The following is a 17,280-nucleotide window of genomic DNA, read 5'->3' as shown; positions in this document are numbered from 1 at the left end:
GGGGTATAAAAATAAACATCAACACAAAATAAGTGCAATACATAATATTTTATTTGTAATTAATACAATCAATTATTATTATTGTTATTACTTTTTAATATGTGCTTTTTTGTTTTGTTTTTTTTTTGTATAAAATGAAAACTATGCGCAATATTATGAAATATGAGAAAAGTAGAGGGAGATATACATAGAAAATGAGATATATTATATATTATTTTATAAACGTTATGTACAAATTTTATTTCTTCTTTCGCTTTTATGTGTGTGTGGGTTTTGGAGCTAGTTTACAATTAAATACTTAAGTTTATATATATTTTTTACATATGTTTGTATGTATATATCTCTCCCCTACATGCATTAAAATATACATATGTTTTTTTTTGTTTTGTTTTTGCACGCCGTACGTTAACATAATAGAATAATAATATCAAAACAACTCAATTTATTTTTAAATTTTATTACATCCTTTTTTCTTTTTGATGGTTCTTCAATTATATTATTATTATTTTAATAGATGCAATTGTACAATAATAGATTGAAAAGTAGATTTTCCTTATTGCTATTTTTCAAGTAATATTTACATGTCGTAAAGTATTTTTTTTATATGTATGTATATTAAATATACTAGGCTTGGCTTATAGAATGAATATTTTGTAAAAAATAATAATTTAAAAAAAAAACACATTGAAAACAAAATTTTGTCTAAATTTTTCCATGTTTTTTGTACGGGAAAACAAAAAGGAATAGATAGATAAAACACATAATGTAATAACATAAATTACAAAAATCTACGAAACAATATTAAGTTGATTGGTTGCTTGTATGTATATCTTTTGTTTGTTATTAACTTAAAAAAAGTTTGTATTTTTTTTCTTAATTTTTGCTATTTTTTATTTGTTTAAGTAGATGTTATTTAGTTGATTTTATTCTAAATATAAAATACATTTTTTTAATTACAGTTAAATATTGTTTTTGAAAATCCAAAAACAAAATGGTATTTTAATGTTATTTTTGTGTGTGTGTTTTTTTTTAGTTGAAACTTTTTGTATTTGTAGCGAACCTTTACATAGTTTTCGTCTTAAAATCTAAAAAAAAAACTTCTTAAAATGTATTTTGTTTTACTTAAAATTATGCTAAAAAAGTTTATTTCTGCTTACTTAAAAATGTTAACACTTAATTTTTAGCATTTACATCTAATTTAATATTTAAGCAATTGTTTTACAAATGGTTCCACATCTTCTTCATTTTTGCTTGTTTTGTTCTATGAGTTTTTTTGTTTGTTTTGTTTATTTACCTTATACTTTTTCTAATTTATAAAACTGTATTTTCCGCTTAATTGTACTAAACTCTTTCTTATTGGCTTAATTACTATGAAATAATTTAATATTTTTTAATATATATATATGCATACAATAATATTTGTAGATAATTGCATTATGAATATAATTGCAGAAATGAATTGTTGTTGTTGTGGTTTTTGTTGACAATCAATAATAATGATTATGGTTTTTCTTTGTAAGTTGTTCGGTAAATGATTTCTTTTTGCCCTACCATAAAGTTAAAGAATGTTTTTTTTTCAATTTGTTTTCAAATTATCCTCTTTTTGGATTTTTCTTATACTAAGAATTGTTCTTTTTTTCGTTTTATTTACAATATAAGATTTAGTTTGATGAGTATTTCAAATAAATGTATACAGAAAAAACATGATTCCAGAGGGGTTAAAAACGAGGGAATAGGAAACTCTGTATCTATCGAAAAAGAGAAATGGAATTGCTTAAATTTGTAAAATTATACTTAATTTAAATGTAATTGTAATGCAAACTAAAAGGATCATTGGTAAATCTTGAACTATTGCCATACACACTCGGATTTTTATGTTTAACTATGTCAGGGCAGTTATGTTTATTTGGGTGGTTTTTATTCAGAATATCTTTGAAGAATGAAGGGGGAGGGGGTGGGTTTTGTTTATGGATCGAAAATTGAACTAAGTTAAAATGTAATTTTAATGCAAACTATAAGGACCATTGGTAAATCTTGAACTATTCCCATCTATACTCGGATTTTTACGTTTAACAATGTCAGAGCAAATTATGTGTATTTGGGTAATTTTAATTCAGAATAATTTTAAAAAAATGAGGGGGGTTTGTTTCGGAATAAGAAACGTGGACAATGGGCAATATAATTATGTCATCCCTTTGACAATACACTATACACGACCGGCGGCAACATTTTCTCTTGAGGGGAAATTTTCACTTTCCCAAAATTGCCTTTAAACTGGCAGGAGCCCAAAAAGCAGTTCTAAAGGTGAGGGTACATAAGCAGCCTGAAGTCTTCGCATGACATATTTTGTGACACATCATAAAGGGATACCAGAGCAAAGACATGGAAATATAAAGATAGGACAAGATAGAATCAAAGTATGACAACCCTGTGAAAATGCCTCTGTTGTTATGATATCATAGCAACATAGTTACCAATGTTAACTGATTTAATGAAATAAATGAAATAAATGATTTATGAAATAAATTTTGGAAAGTTGCATGGAATAGAATTTTGAAACCACATTTTTGAAGTTTTTCAACTTTTATTTGTCATTCGTTTCGGCAATTATGGTTTTTGTTTTGACATGCCTCTGTCATGAGTCAAGCTGCTTATAATAATTAATTCAAACAGAGTAGAGAAAATTTAAAAATCGAGCGATATGTATGGGAACAGCTATAGCTATATCTCAGCTGGTTTTTACCAAATTTGATATACTTGTTTCTACTCTCAACTTTGGTCGTAAGTGTAAGTTACACGTTTGATGCACAATAAAAGGCAAATCGGACGAAAAGATATATATGGGAGTTATATCCAAATCTGAACCGATCTCGATAAAATTTAGCCAAGGTATTTCTGAGCTGTATTTGATATATTATCCCAAATATCGTTGTTACAGGGTGTATATTACGGCTGCGGAAGACAAAAATATCAAATCGGATGAATAAAATATATATGGGAGCTATAGCTATATCTGAGCAGATTTTGATCAAATTTGGCATACATATTTCCAAGCTTAATTTGGTGGTATATGCATAATTCCAGGCTATTTTGGCTGATATTACATGTTTGGTGCACAATAAAAGGCAAATCAGACGAAGAAATATATAGGAAGTTAATTTAAATTTTGACCGATTATGTCCAATTTCAATAGAGATTGTACTTGGGCCGAACCAACGACCGGTGCAAAATTTAATCTGGATCAGGCAATGAATGCGACCTGTACCTTGTTTACAAAAATACATGGACAGACGGACGGACATGCATAAATAGACTCAGAATGTGATTCTATGCAGATCATCAAAAAAAACTATGGGGGTCTATCTCGTTTCTTTTTGCCTGTTACAAACAAATATACAAAGACATAATTCCCTGACCACCCACCTTGTGGTGTAGGTTATAAAAATTAATAATGTAACAGAAATTATTAAAATACCGAATGCAGGTTTGTGGGGCCTATACAAAAACGTGGATGAATATAGCCCATTTTTAATACCAAAAGTCATGTAGAACGGAGAATACATCGCTAAATCGACATAGTTTCGAGATGGTACAAGCGGACACAAATTATTAAAATACCGAAAACAGTTATATGGGGCCTATACCAAAAACGTGGGTCAATGTAGCCCACTTTTCAATACCAAAAGTCACGTAGACCGAAAAATACATCTGAGTAAAATGTTATCAACCTATTTTGATTGGGATTTCCACAGACGGACAGACAGACATCGTTAAATTTACATAGTTTCGAGATGTTACAAACGGACACAAATTATTGAAATACCGAATACAGTTATATGGGGCCTATACCAAAACGTGGATCAATATAGCCCATTTTCAATACCAAAAGTGATGTAGACCAAAAAATACAATTGAGTAGAATATTATCAACCTACTTTGAATGTGATTTTCACAGACGGACAGAGAGACAGCGCTAAATCGACATAGTTTCGAGATGTTACAAACGGAATGGCAATAACCTCCACCATAGCATGACGGATATAAAAACATTAAAATATGGGAAAGGGATGCACTCTATGACAAAAACTTGCAAAAGGGAAACATTTAAATCATACACTTATTTGAAATACAACTGCTGCTATTTTTGTTAAATATTTTAATATTTCATTTCTAACTAACATTGCTTTTATCTGTACCTTTGTTTACATAAAAATATTTATATTACAATTCTCCAACGTATAACAAAAATTCTTCTTCTTCTTTACAATAGAACAAATAATTACTTTGTGATAAAAAAAAATAATACCCATTTTGGAAACATATTAAGGTATGTATGTTGGTGTGTGCGAGGAGGCCGCCTCTTCAATATTCGACATTGAGAGAAATCATGATTGGAAGTCAATTTTGGGATAATAAAAAGGAAAAAAAGGAAGCATTAATTTCACACAAATTTTGTTAAGGTTTCTATACTCGGTTTTTGGAAACACATGGGAACATATATATAAAGTTAAATATGCCATGTAATTTTATACTCGATCCAATAATCCAAATTCAATTTAAAAATATCCTTTACACACAAGATGGCGGAGACAGGAATCAAACACATTTTTTTGTTTCTAATTGAATACACATGCACACATTGTTTTTCTTTTCACTTTTCTTTCCTAATTTTTCTGAATATCACAGAAATTGAATCAATCTTTTTTGTATAGAGAGAAAAAAATATAAGGAGGAGAGTAGAAATTGAAACCATTCCTAGATTAAAAAAAGTGTAAAGTAAGACAGACAATAGGGAACAGAATAATAATAATAATGCACACAAAAAGTTAATAGACTTGAAATTCAAGTAAAAGCATGGAAAATAAATATGTAAATATAAATAAATATTATATATCATTACAATCATTTACAAGTCGTTCATGTCGTTCTTCCCTGCTTTTTTTGTGAGTACTACCACTACACTATATCCTTCTTGAGGGAGGGGCGTGGGGCTTAAGTAATCGCAGCTGTTAAATAGTAGAGATCCATCAGTGTCTGTACATTGATGGGCAAACATGATAGACGATCATGTGTATTCGAGTCTAGGGCCAACCATGACAATGCATTGTAACCTTCCAGTACATAACGCAGGACATCAGCTGTCAGTGTGGAATCCAGCGGATGGTCGGTAGCTGATGAATGGGCATTTGTGGAATTCAAAATATCATCGGTGGTCTGTATATTCGGTACGTGCAAATGTAAGGCGGTCTTCAAAAATACCGGACATACATCTTCCAGATGTGGACAGGCTGCCCAAAACCAGGCTGGCATTCGTCCAGTTGGTGCTGTTGAAACCATATAGCCAACCGCCAGAGGTTGTTGATTGATTGAACCCACCTGAAAAAAAAATAGTGATGAAAAATTATATGCTAAATAGTTACTAATATTTCAAAACAAGCAAAAAAACAAGTTAAAAAGCATCTGGAGATTTTGACGACACATGTATATCCTCAGCCAATGTCCGTTTATCTATATGCAAGGTGAGATGAAAAAACTGCAACCAACTTCAGACTGCTGCTGTAATTTCTAAGCCACTCGTCTGACAGTTGTAAATTTATTCCAGTGATAAAATTTGAAAAAAATGTAGAAATTATGGCGTTTGACTTTGTTGCAGTTTTTTTTATCTCACCCTGTAATATTACAATGTACCAAGTTTGGATCAAATCGGATACTCTATTTTTTTCTTTTTAAATTTTTTTACCCTTTGTGGGGGGTGTACAGAAGGAGCGGTCCGCTTTAACCCGCCTTCGCACAAGATTTTGTGTTGATAAAAATATAGGAATGTGCGAATTTTTTATGACAGTCATCATTAATCAAAGGCAGGGGGTACTCGATGGAGTGGGGTGATATTCTTCATTTTCGGAGGTTCAATTGATATTTATAAGGACAATAGAAATAACTTGACGTCACCTCGTTGACTTATTTTAATTTATAACTCACCTCTTCAATATCCTGATGCTGATTGGTGTTGAAATTATTACCGCCAACGCTTTGCCAACTTCGATTGTCTTCCATGCGGTCCGGACTGTTGTGGTTGGACATACCACGAGCTGTATTGAAAATAAATAAAAAAATGTATTAAAATTGTTCTTACACAATCAATATGTTATAAACTAATTACCTGTGCCACCGCCATCCCATTGTCCTAAAAGATCATCCATTAGGTCCGCATCCTTGAAAACATCATTTTCATCTTCATCGTTGCCAAAGTTGATAAAGTCCTCGTCAAGATCGACTTGAGGTTCGTTAGGAAACTGGCGGGTAAAGGACTGGAAAGAAAAGTAGGTTTTTTAGATAAAAAATCAAAAATATAACACAGGCAATGAGCATATATTATGCATATCAAGGGAAAATGAATGCGAAAGAAGAACACGATTTGTATATATGTTTTTTTTTTTTCAAAATTGTTCAATTGAATAACATTTTGAACACAACATAGCCAGCAATTGTATTTTCCTTTCCCATTCACTTTCACATACCATTTGTACATGTGTATGTATATTCAACACTTACCAAGCATACGGCACTTGTGGGAAACACCAAAATATGTGTACATGTTACATCCTGTGGTGTCGACAATGGATTTTGTATAGAAAATCGTTCGTCGGGTGTAAATTGGTCCGGCATAACACGTAATTTGGCATCTGGTTCCAGTGTTACCAAACAGGCACTCAGTATAGTAGGTGGATACATCAATTGACACTGTTTACACATATCTCGCAATTGTTTGGTGGCTTTTTGTAGATTTTGTTTGCCTAGCAGATATGACCAGGACTTCAACTCATTGTGGCCTATGCGTCCGATACGTCCCACAACCAGGCGCCATGTTTGCGTTGTCTGCGATATGAGACCGAGTATAAAGTCCATTAGTTTATTCAAACCAATACGACGTGCTGGAGCACGGCGGCGCTTTGTCCGATTGGGCACATCGATGTTGATACACACTTTCTCCAACATTTCACCACGATCATCTGTCACAGTGGCCAAGAGCCAAGACTGATCTTCACTGAGGCAATAGTTGCAGTACATTACGGAATATTTCTGTTCGTTGGGACTGCCGCGCATTCCGCCCCAAGCCGCTCTCGAGAAATCGGTCTTCTCGTTTTTCTCATGCATTGGGGCAAGAATATACGGAGGTGTATACATTTTATACGGTCTGCGGTTCTTTTCATCTTTGGTCTTGAGGAAAGCTTCAACGTTGGCAGCGGTTCCGAAACCAGTTAAACTTTTCACCGACTGGGCGTGAACCATATGACGCTTGCATTGCGAGAAGATGTTGAGAGCTAAGCATTTAATTTCATCTGATGTTCGTTTACGACTCCTTGATCTTCCAAGTTCTAGTATGGACTCCAGGGAGATTATTTGTATATTAATGTGAGCCTTTACAGAATCAGGTATCATTTTAAGTAGTTCTGAGTACATGCGCAGCAAAGCAATGCAAGCCAATCGCTCCAGTTCAGGAGAGTCGGAGCCGAAGGTAAATGGCTCCACCACATAAAGAACAATGGCCGAAGGATTGACTTCCTCCAAACAATCGGCAACTCCCAGCGGATCTCCAAGGACCAAAGGTGGTTTCACATCGGGCTTAAGGTCAGTTGGTTTTGCATCACCTGAGGAATTACCCTGCGAATCGCTGCTGCTGTTTGTTCCCGTCGCATGTTGAGAATGTTCATTGGTGTCCATGGGTTGTGAGTGGTCTGCGGCACCCGCTCCCTGACCAGTATTGTCCATGCCCCCGGTGGTATTGGAGTTATTAACTCCACCCATCATGAATGAGGAAGACGACGACGATGAGGAATTTGTGGACGACGATGTTGCCGTGCTATAGCCCTGACTACATCTTGCACTAGTTTCCGGTGGATTAAGTAAAGTCTTATCACCTGGTACCCTATTTAGATAAGGTGCCAGCTGGTGTTGAAAGGCATGTGCATATAAACGTAATTGTTCCGCCAATCGCGCATCATCTAAGCTCTTCAACCAATTGTCCATATTTGTGGAGAATGCCTTGTCGTTTGCGGGCCTTTGCTGCACTGCCAACAAACCATTCCAGCCGCAAATGGGAGTGTGACGACCCAGTTTACACATTTCGTAGATGGTACTCAGTTCCTTAAAATAGCTCTTTGTCTTGCTTAATACGTAATCGTTGTCCGGCGCCATCACCAGGTAAACCACATCGCGGGCATAGGAGTAGGGCTCCAGCAGAAATTTATCCCAATAGTGTATGGCTGGAGGCGCCACAGATATCCAATCCTTGTCGTGGCCGACAATGACCGAAGGTATGGGTTGTGGTTCACATTGTCCCGATGCTCGGCCAGCGAGACGATGAAACTGCCGCCACGTTAGGGGACCACTAACCGTATATGTGGCATCTCGGGATCCGGCGGTGCGAGACTTGACGTGGAATGCATTTTGTAACATGGGTTGAATGGATTTCATGGTGGAAACAATATCTTTATTGCTACGCGAAAAACCAACGGGTATATAAGGCCATTTATGTACATTGATGCGCCCTGTCAGAGCCAAAGCCACTTGTGTGTTATTAGAAGTTTTTCGATGTGATGAGAAGGGAATCATCTGTTGTTCCATTATGTCCATGCGATTGCTGCTGTCGTATGCTAGGCGGGCCTGCTCCAGAGCCAAGGCAATGATGTCGTTGGCATCTATGTATTCCAAAACATTAACAATCCCCGCAACGGATTGTGGCTTTTGGGAACGTTTCGAGAGTCGACGCCGATGACGCTGCAATGCACGGTGTATCGCACTGCTGGAAGTCTGAATAATCGAACACTGTTCGAGAAGCAAATCGAACAAGGAATACGCAACCTGTTCTGCGGTCTTGTCAACAATGCCATTGCTATTTGTGTTATTGTTGTTGCTGCTGTTGTTATTGGCTTTGGAGGATAGGTTGATTAATAAAGTAAGCAGGGAATGTTTTTTATGTCGCCCGGGATCCTCGGCTATACCGGTTATTTCCATTTCATCTTCGTAGAAGAGACCAGCCTTACAGGCGAGACGGCGGTTGATCACGGCGCTAAAGCCACAGGTGCACTCGACGGCATCATCATCGACATAGCCGGTGATATACTGTTGGGCATTATTGGCGGGTGTGGCTGTGGATGGTGTGGTCGATGAGCTGGAGCCAGCTCCAGCCAGTGATGCAGGAGAGTCTAATGAATTGGCTATGCCGGCGGCACTAACACTTCCTAGAATGCTGCCACCACCCGCAGTACTTCCTAGTGCCACCCCCATCGAACTACCACCACCACCAAAGGCACTTAGAGCACGCATTGCGTTGGCTGTTGACAGGGAGGGCGCTGTAGGATTAAACGATGTGCCCGGCAGCGGTACATATACCCCCGAATCCGAGCCTCGAATGTTTCCAATACGTTGGTTATCGGCATTACACACGCACACAGTACTGCTGTCAAAGTTATGGTCACGGAAAACATTCAGCGCCGTATCGTAGAGCAGTATATTCACAATGACCGAACTGACCTCGGGCAGCTCTTGAATAATGGAATTTATATTGTTTGCTGGTGCATAGAATCCCATGTTGGACGATTCGCGATTATTGCCCTGAACGCTGGGCGGGCCTCCTATTGTCTGTATATGGTTGGGGACAGATTGCGGAGTTTGCGGCGGCTCTTGCGAATGATATTGTTTATTGAGATATGCTGGAGTGGAAGAGGCTGTCGATAAGGCGGGACTGGCTACGGCAACTTCATACGGCGGCGGCGGATGTATGGGTGTTTGCCGATGCTGCTGCATCATGGGACTTGTGTGCGGGAAGGGTACATGCGTGGCAGGAGAAATTGGTGACATACCGGGTCGCTGCATTATGTGTTGCATGGTGAGTGGATTATTGGTGAGGGCCGCCTGTGGGCAATTTAGCTGATTCAGAAGTAGACTGCTGCTACCACCACCTCCGCTGCTCAACGGTGTTGGGACCGTTGTATTGTGCATGGGCGAAGAAGACATGGGTCCCAAAGGTGTACGCGGTTGCTGCTGTAGCGGGGTACGAGGAGCCGCCGATAGTAATTCATGCAACTGTTGATGTTGTTGTTGCTGTTGAAGTTGCTGCTGCTGCTGTTGTTGCATGTGTTGTTGCTGTTGTTGCTGCTGCTGCTGCTGTTGATGAGCACTACGCGGCTGCTGCCAAGAAGGTTTGTATCGACAATTGCTGGGCATACTCAAGGGGGCCATTGACTGACTGGGCAAATTTGTTAGCGGAGCATATTTTGATGATCCCACAAAGATGGCTTGGGCAGGGGGCCTATAGACATAAGTCCAATCTTCAATGGGCCCTTCAATGGGACTACCCAATTCACTGGAATATTCTTGTTTGACCTTTGTCATGGCGCTTATGCCCAGACCAGTATCCAATGTTTGGCCACCCATTATATTTGTCGAGGTCATGACATTCAAATCAGTCATTTGAATGTCCATTTGACATGGACTGGAGTTGGGATGATGCTGTTCATGCGATGGAGGAGTTGGAAACATTTTTGTCAGGTCTTCGGCTTGAATGGTATTAGGACCAACGCCCAAGCCACCAGGGCCACCTCCAGTCAAACTACCACCACTATTATTCAATGAAGCCATGCCCGATGTTGTGGCGTTCACCACACTATTGCAATTCTGCAACGCGGCCATGACAGCGGCACTATTCCCCTGAACATTGACAGCGCCAACCAGTCCGGAATTGGTGGATCTTTTGAGTTCATCAATGGTATTGGTGGTTACAGCACATCCGTTGGATGGGTTATTCGAATCGGGTGGTGTGTGTATCTGAACACTGCCACACTCGTCATTCGAAGATGTTTCGAATAATTGTTCCAAATCGTTTGGTGATGGATTCAGACCCTCCACTGTAAAAAGATTTCCGCCGATACCACTTTTGGAATCCTTGCTGGGCGATATAGATGAAGCACCCACTGCAGGCGGTACTTCAGTTTTGATATCAAGCTCTTCAAAAATGCTACCTCCACTGGCCGTTGTGGTGCTGTTCATCATGCCACCACCAGAATTCTCATTATTATTGATTTTATTGTTGGCCATGGGATTGGGGGCTATGCCAACGAGACCTGTTCCCACCATACCACAGTTACCAGCACCACCACTTCCCTCCATACCCGATGAACCTGTTCCTGCCGCCGCAGCTGCAGTTGGATCTATCGCTAACAATTGGTCTCCGTACAAAGAACGTGGTGATAGTAGTAGGGGTTTTATGTGCGTATGTCTTTCATACAGAGCTTTTGTGCGTGGAACACGGTTATGTTTCGAGATTTCGTTTGGTTTAAAACGTTTCGCCGGATGATTGGCCCTATAACAAACAAATGAAAAAAAAACATTATTGTATTTGTATGCATAATAGGAGCTGGATTATACATAGATATAAGCAATGTATGACTAGATGTTAAGACAATGCAATAGCATAATCACCATAATCTTCGGTATGATCAATTATTGCCCAAGTCATGGTATGGCTTTATCTTAGAGCCAAAGATAATAACAACACAAAACTTGCAGTTTATTATTCCTTAAAAGCTCTATTCCGTTTATTTATATATCTGCAGTGTACTTGGAACTTACCAGATATCTTGTGTGGGGAAATCGTAGAGATTCTCTAACTTCAGACAATCTTCATTGGCAATAGCATCGATGTCCTTTACACTAATCTTGGGTGGCTTGCACAAATTATAGAAATCATGCATTGCATTTGTGGCCGATGGCGCAGTGTTGTTACGACTAAAGTTGTTATTGGGTAATGCCGTCCTGCTATTTGGCATTGTTTTCACTGAGTCCGGTTTGTCATCTGTGGGGGCGCCGCCGCCAGCAACCGGATTAGAGGAATTATTATTGCCACCGGAACCTAACAATAATGGAGTGCCTGGTTGAACATCGAACTTTTTTACGGAAATTGAACCGCATTGTTGTTGCGCCTGTGTTGGCTGTGATGATTGGTGTTGCTGTTGTTGTTGGTGCAGGGTGGGAGTGCAGCGACCCACACTTGGTGGCTGGGCGCCTACACTTGCGGGACCCATACCGCCATTGCCACCTCCCAAGTTACCACAATGCATACCCTCAACAGAGGGTGGAGCCTCAACACTAGGAGTGGGATGGATATACGGTGATGCAGTTATACTTTTGTTGTCATGCTGATCGGTAGGCGTGGGTGCAGGAGTATTTTTATCCAATAAATGATCTATTGGTGTTGTTGGTTGCTGCAAATTCGGTACAGATGTTGGAGCGCGGGGACTCATCAGTAGCTAAAATAGAAGGATAACAACAATTAATGGCACTTCTAATAGATATTTAAGCTAATATATGAACTTACTTGATCTGCAGGCGGTACTGAGGTGGGTTGAGAAAGTGCTGAATTCGGATGTGGAGATGGAGCTGGAGTTCCTGGCGAACCCACCGATGGTATTTGCATGCAATCCATAATGGAATTTCGCGAATAACTTGAAATACCGCCTTGTAAGGGTGTACCATTTCCGGGCGTTTGTCCCGATAAGGATGTTGATGTCTGAGAAGATCTATAAAATAAAGGAGAGCATGTTAGACAACATAATAGAAAGTAACAAAAAAATAGGATCGTATAAGCCTTGTATCGTGGTGGTGGTTTCACAATATGATTACTAATTTTCGTGTTGACTACTTCGATAGAACGAGCACAAACGGAAGGTATAAACTTACTTTGTGCATATGCATGTTGATTTTTGTGTTGGATCAACAAAACCCCATATTTGTTGTTGCTGTGATTGAGATAGAGCCGTTGTGGTGGTGTTAAGATTTGGTTTAATGTCCATCATATTTGATGCATTGTCAGTTTGATCACCAGCATCGGTATTCATTGGTATGGTGGTACTGTTGTTGTCATTGCCACTACCCATCATGGTATTTAACGATGGTGACACGCTGCTGGTGTTGTTATTCGGATTGCTTGTAGAGGCCGATGTTGTTGTCCCCGAAGACGAGGTGGCGGTATTACAGATCGTGCCATTCTGTAAATGTAACGTATTTGTGACACAATCTTGCCAGACTCGTTCGGGCATTTCACATGCAGCTTGAGGCGGAGCATGAGTATTTGTCGTATTGCAGGTGAAATTTTGTGTCTGGGTGTCGTAGTATTGTTGAACTTTAGTGTGATCAATTTTAAGGCGCTCAATCATGTGCGCCAAGGATGATTTGGTGGTTGCAGCATTCGATGTGGGCGATGAAGACGATGTTGTCATTGCATTCGCCACCGAAGATGCAAGTTTGTTGTTGTTGGTGACAGATTCCGTTAAGGGTTTTCTTGTATCGTTGGTATGGCTGTTGGCCGATGATGATAGGGCTGCAATGGCGGCAGCAGCTTCGGCTGAGGATGTCGAACCTAGTGATGACTTTTGTGATGCAGCCGCTTCCATTTCTTCCATATCATCCAAATCAGTGACTAGTACATAAATGGAAGGATGATACATTTTATGTCCACCTATGAAGAATTAAAAGTGAAAAGTTAATCATTATACTAAGATGATTTGTTAACCACACTTACCAGCTATAACCTCCACAACGGGTGGGACTTCACTATTCTCTTTATTGCACAATGGGAAAAAGGAAGCCCAGTCTTCGAGAATTTTTTCTGCCATTGGATCATTATGCTTGTAACTATTACCCGTTAGGGTGGCTGCCATGCCAAAGGGTGCCAATATAACTTTTCGCGGCTTTGGAGTGCCGCCACTACCATTGGCATTATTAGAAGTTGTGGAGTTATTACCACTACCACTGCTGCTATTCCCTCCAGCAGCATTATTAGCTACGGCAGGGGAATTGCTACCTGCATTCTCTTTAGCCCCCACCTCGGTGGCACCATTAGGCGAATTTGGTGATGTTTGTTCTGGAGAATTGGCATTTGATGCGGCTGCATTAAAAGCTGCCGCCGCTTCAGCTAAATGTTCTTTGGTTAACGGACGAACTGCTGGATGTTCGCGCAAATCAATGGACGCACATACTGTATCGCCATGTACAAAGAATGTAAATGAGAATGATAAATGTTGCGAGCTGAAAGTGAATGCAAATAAAATGAGTGATTGTTTTGGAACAGGAAAATTTTATAATTTGCAAAAGCTTATTTGATTTTGTAACAAGGTGAACGATGATCTGATTTACTACTTCATAATCAAACCACAGAGATCTTGTCTTTTTTTTCTATAGGATGTCGCTTGTTCAAAACTCTAATCAAAAATTTCAAGAAAAAAGCATTAAAAGAACAACATCCATATAAAGGAGAGAGATAAAATTGGTCAAAGCAACATACCGAAATAGTATATTTTTTCCAAATTTCCATCTTTGTCTAACTTATTATACCACGTTCTTACGCTCACACTTGGATTTATGCACCTTGTTGACTGTCAATTGGGTCCCCAGATCTAAATCGCCTATTTAAACATTTGCATGGAGTAATCTTCGATCATTTAATTATATGACCGTAGTATAAATGATTTTTTGTACCCTCCTCCACACTAGTATGGAGGGTATATTAAGTTCGTAATTCCGTTTGAAACTCATCGAAATAATAATTTTAGATTTGACAAGGTTCTTGATCAGCGTAAAATTCTAAGACGATTAAGCCATGTCCGTCTGTACGTATGTTGTAATCACGCTCCAGTCAAAACGAATTAAGATAGGAAGCTAAAATTACCCCCTGGAAGAGCATTACCTATATAGATCGATCCACGATATCGTACATCCTCCATATAACGGTACCTCTCTATGGAGAAATATAGCCAAATTTTTCAATGGAATTGTCTTAAATTCTACACAAGGAGTTCTTTGTGGGTACTTTGCCTCCGGAAAGAGTAATGTCAATATCGGTCCTCCATATGGTATAAGCCCCATATAACGGTAACCTCCCGATATTCGATATTTTGATGATTTTAGCCACATTTTTCAATGGAATTTTCTGAAATTCTACACAAGGAGTCCTATGGGTACTTTAAGGAATTTTCTTCATCGGCCCACGTTACCGTATATACCGCCCGATATTCGGTATTTTGACGATTATAGCCAAAAATTTCAATAGAATTGCTTAAAAATCCAAGTCAGGAGTTTCTTCCGAGTAGTTTGCCCACTGGAAGAGAATTGTCTACGATATCGTATATCCTCCATATAATGGTACCTACCGATATTCGGTATTTTCATGACTTTAGCCACATTTTTCACTGGTATTGTCTGAAAATCCACACCAGGAGTTCCTTCTGAGTACTTCACCCCCAGGATTGTATATCCCCAAATATAACGGTACCTCTCGAAATTCGGTATTTTAATTATTATAGCGATATTTTTGACCAAAATTGTTTCAAATTTCGTATATAAAGTTTGAACTCGTAATAAGTACTACAACTTATGACGAAAAATTGTCTATGCAGGTCCATGTCTTCGTATAGCGGTATTTTGATTATATTAGCAACATTATTCACCGGAATTGTTTCAAATTTTATAATATTAGCCACATTATTATTAAATTTTGTATTTGAAGTTCGGAATCGGTACTACATTTAACGGTTTTCATTTATGTGGTATTTTTCGAACGTGTATTGTGGTTTTGTTTGCTAAATCCTTTTCGAAAATAATTTTTCCTCTACATCTGTGATGATGCACACACATAATGAAATGATAAGCACATTTTTCCATACATACATACCTCCTACAAAATATTCGTTCATTTGATGTACAAGGTTGAACAAACCACTTTCCAAAACGTACAATATCCTTGGTTAAGACAAATCTAAAAAGACAAAAAAAAAAAGAATATTAATTATTAAATAATTTTAAATAGTGGAAATGATAATGACATACCTTTCCATAAGATTGTGTAGAGCCTTAAAAAGTAATGAGCGACATTCATAGGTTAGACCTCGTTCCCATGTACCATTCCATAGCATTTGATTTCCTGTAAGCAAAAAAGAAGAAAAGTAGGTATAAAAAAATAACTCATTTTAAGTAGCATAAAAGAAACTTGAAAAAGATAGTTTCTAATTCGAAGGGAAGCAACCTGAGTTTTGTTGGCAAGAAAAACAAAATTTTTTTTCAGACCTATTTCCTAAAAATCATTTTTCTTCACGGCAAACTTCCCACGTGTACTTAGTTTATTATAAAAATGTTACATGTTGAACGATGGTTTCAATTTTATATTCACATTGATACCACAGAGAACATGTTGCATTAATATAGGATGATATGGTATTGCTTATCAAATTATAGCTTTGAATTTAATAGCAATGAATATTTATCATCCAAAATTATGTATTAGAAAAGAAATAGGACATATTTGTAAACCCAGCAAACAAAAAATTAAACTAGTTCAGAGTAAAGTAGCAATAAACAAGTAAAGAAAGGCCAAAGTCGGACTGGACCGAGTTTCACATAACAAATATAAGTTTTTATGGGGAATTTGTGAGAATTAAATCATACTATGATTATGGGTATAATTTAAAGTCCAAAAAAACTAAACTTGTCGAGGCATTTGTGTCTTTTCAATTAGGGCTTTTATTAACATGAAATCGAATAAAGATATATATGGGAGCTATATCCAAATCAGAACCGATCTCGATAAAATTTGGTAAAGGTATTTCTGAGCTGGTTTTAATATATTTCCCTGAATATCGTTGTTACGGAGTTCATATTACGGCTGTGGAGAACAAAAATAACAAATCGGATGAACAATATATATGGGAGCTATAGCAATATCTGAAACAATTTTCACTTCACAACTTGACATACTAGTTTCTTGACTCAATCTGGTCGTGTCAAACTACATCCAATTGGTGCTAATATTACACGTTTGGTGCACAATTAAATGTAAATCAAAAGAAGTTATATGAGGGAGTTATATCTAAATCTGAACCGATCTCGATTAAATTCGGGAAAGGTATTGCTGTGCAGTATTTGATAGATTTCCCCAAATATTGTTGTTACAGAGCGCATATTACGGCTGTGGAAGACAATATAGCTATATCTGAACCGATCAAATTTGGCATACATATTTCCAAGCTTAATTTGGTCGGATATGCAAAATTCCACGCTATTTTGGCTAATATTACACGTTTGGTGCACAATAAAAGGCAAATCAGACGAAGAAATATATGGGAGCTTAATCTAAATTTTGAGCGATTATGTTCAATTTCAATAGGAGTTGTTCTTGGGCCGAACAAACGATCGGTGCAAAATATCATCTCGATCGGGCAATAAATGCGA

General features: G+C 37.9%; 1 protein-coding gene across 11 annotated transcripts in view; it reads right to left on the bottom strand.

The window, feature by feature from the left end:
• Positions 1-1,142: 1,142 nt before the first annotated feature.
• LOC101887516 (mediator of RNA polymerase II transcription subunit 13) overlaps positions 1,143-17,280 on the bottom strand; it is a 41,530-nt gene continuing 25,392 nt past the window's right edge. For all 11 annotated transcript variants that reach the window (XM_059125952.1, XM_059125951.1, XM_059125950.1 and 8 more), the window contains exons 4-13: positions 15,883-15,976; positions 15,728-15,811; positions 13,580-14,085; positions 12,739-13,516; positions 12,377-12,578; positions 11,632-12,308; positions 6,553-11,362; positions 6,161-6,308; positions 5,980-6,089; positions 1,143-5,376 (exon numbers count right to left, since the gene is read on the bottom strand). In XM_059125952.1, the coding sequence (XP_058981935.1) occupies positions 4,993-5,376; positions 5,980-6,089; positions 6,161-6,308; positions 6,553-11,362; positions 11,632-12,308; positions 12,377-12,578; positions 12,739-13,516; positions 13,580-14,085; positions 15,728-15,811; positions 15,883-15,976 (7,793 nt within the window). In that variant the 3' untranslated portion in view covers positions 1,143-4,992. The remainder of the gene's footprint in view (positions 5,377-5,979; positions 6,090-6,160; positions 6,309-6,552; positions 11,363-11,631; positions 12,309-12,376; positions 12,579-12,738; positions 13,517-13,579; positions 14,086-15,727; positions 15,812-15,882; positions 15,977-17,280) is intronic.

This window comes from Musca domestica, unplaced genomic scaffold (genome assembly GCF_030504385.1).
Source record: "Musca domestica strain aabys unplaced genomic scaffold, Musca_domestica.polishedcontigs.V.1.1 36, whole genome shotgun sequence".
NCBI lineage: Eukaryota > Metazoa > Arthropoda > Insecta > Diptera > Muscidae > Musca > Musca domestica.
The sequence above is the reverse complement of the archived record's forward strand: the minus strand, read 5'-3'. Positions and strand labels throughout refer to the sequence as shown.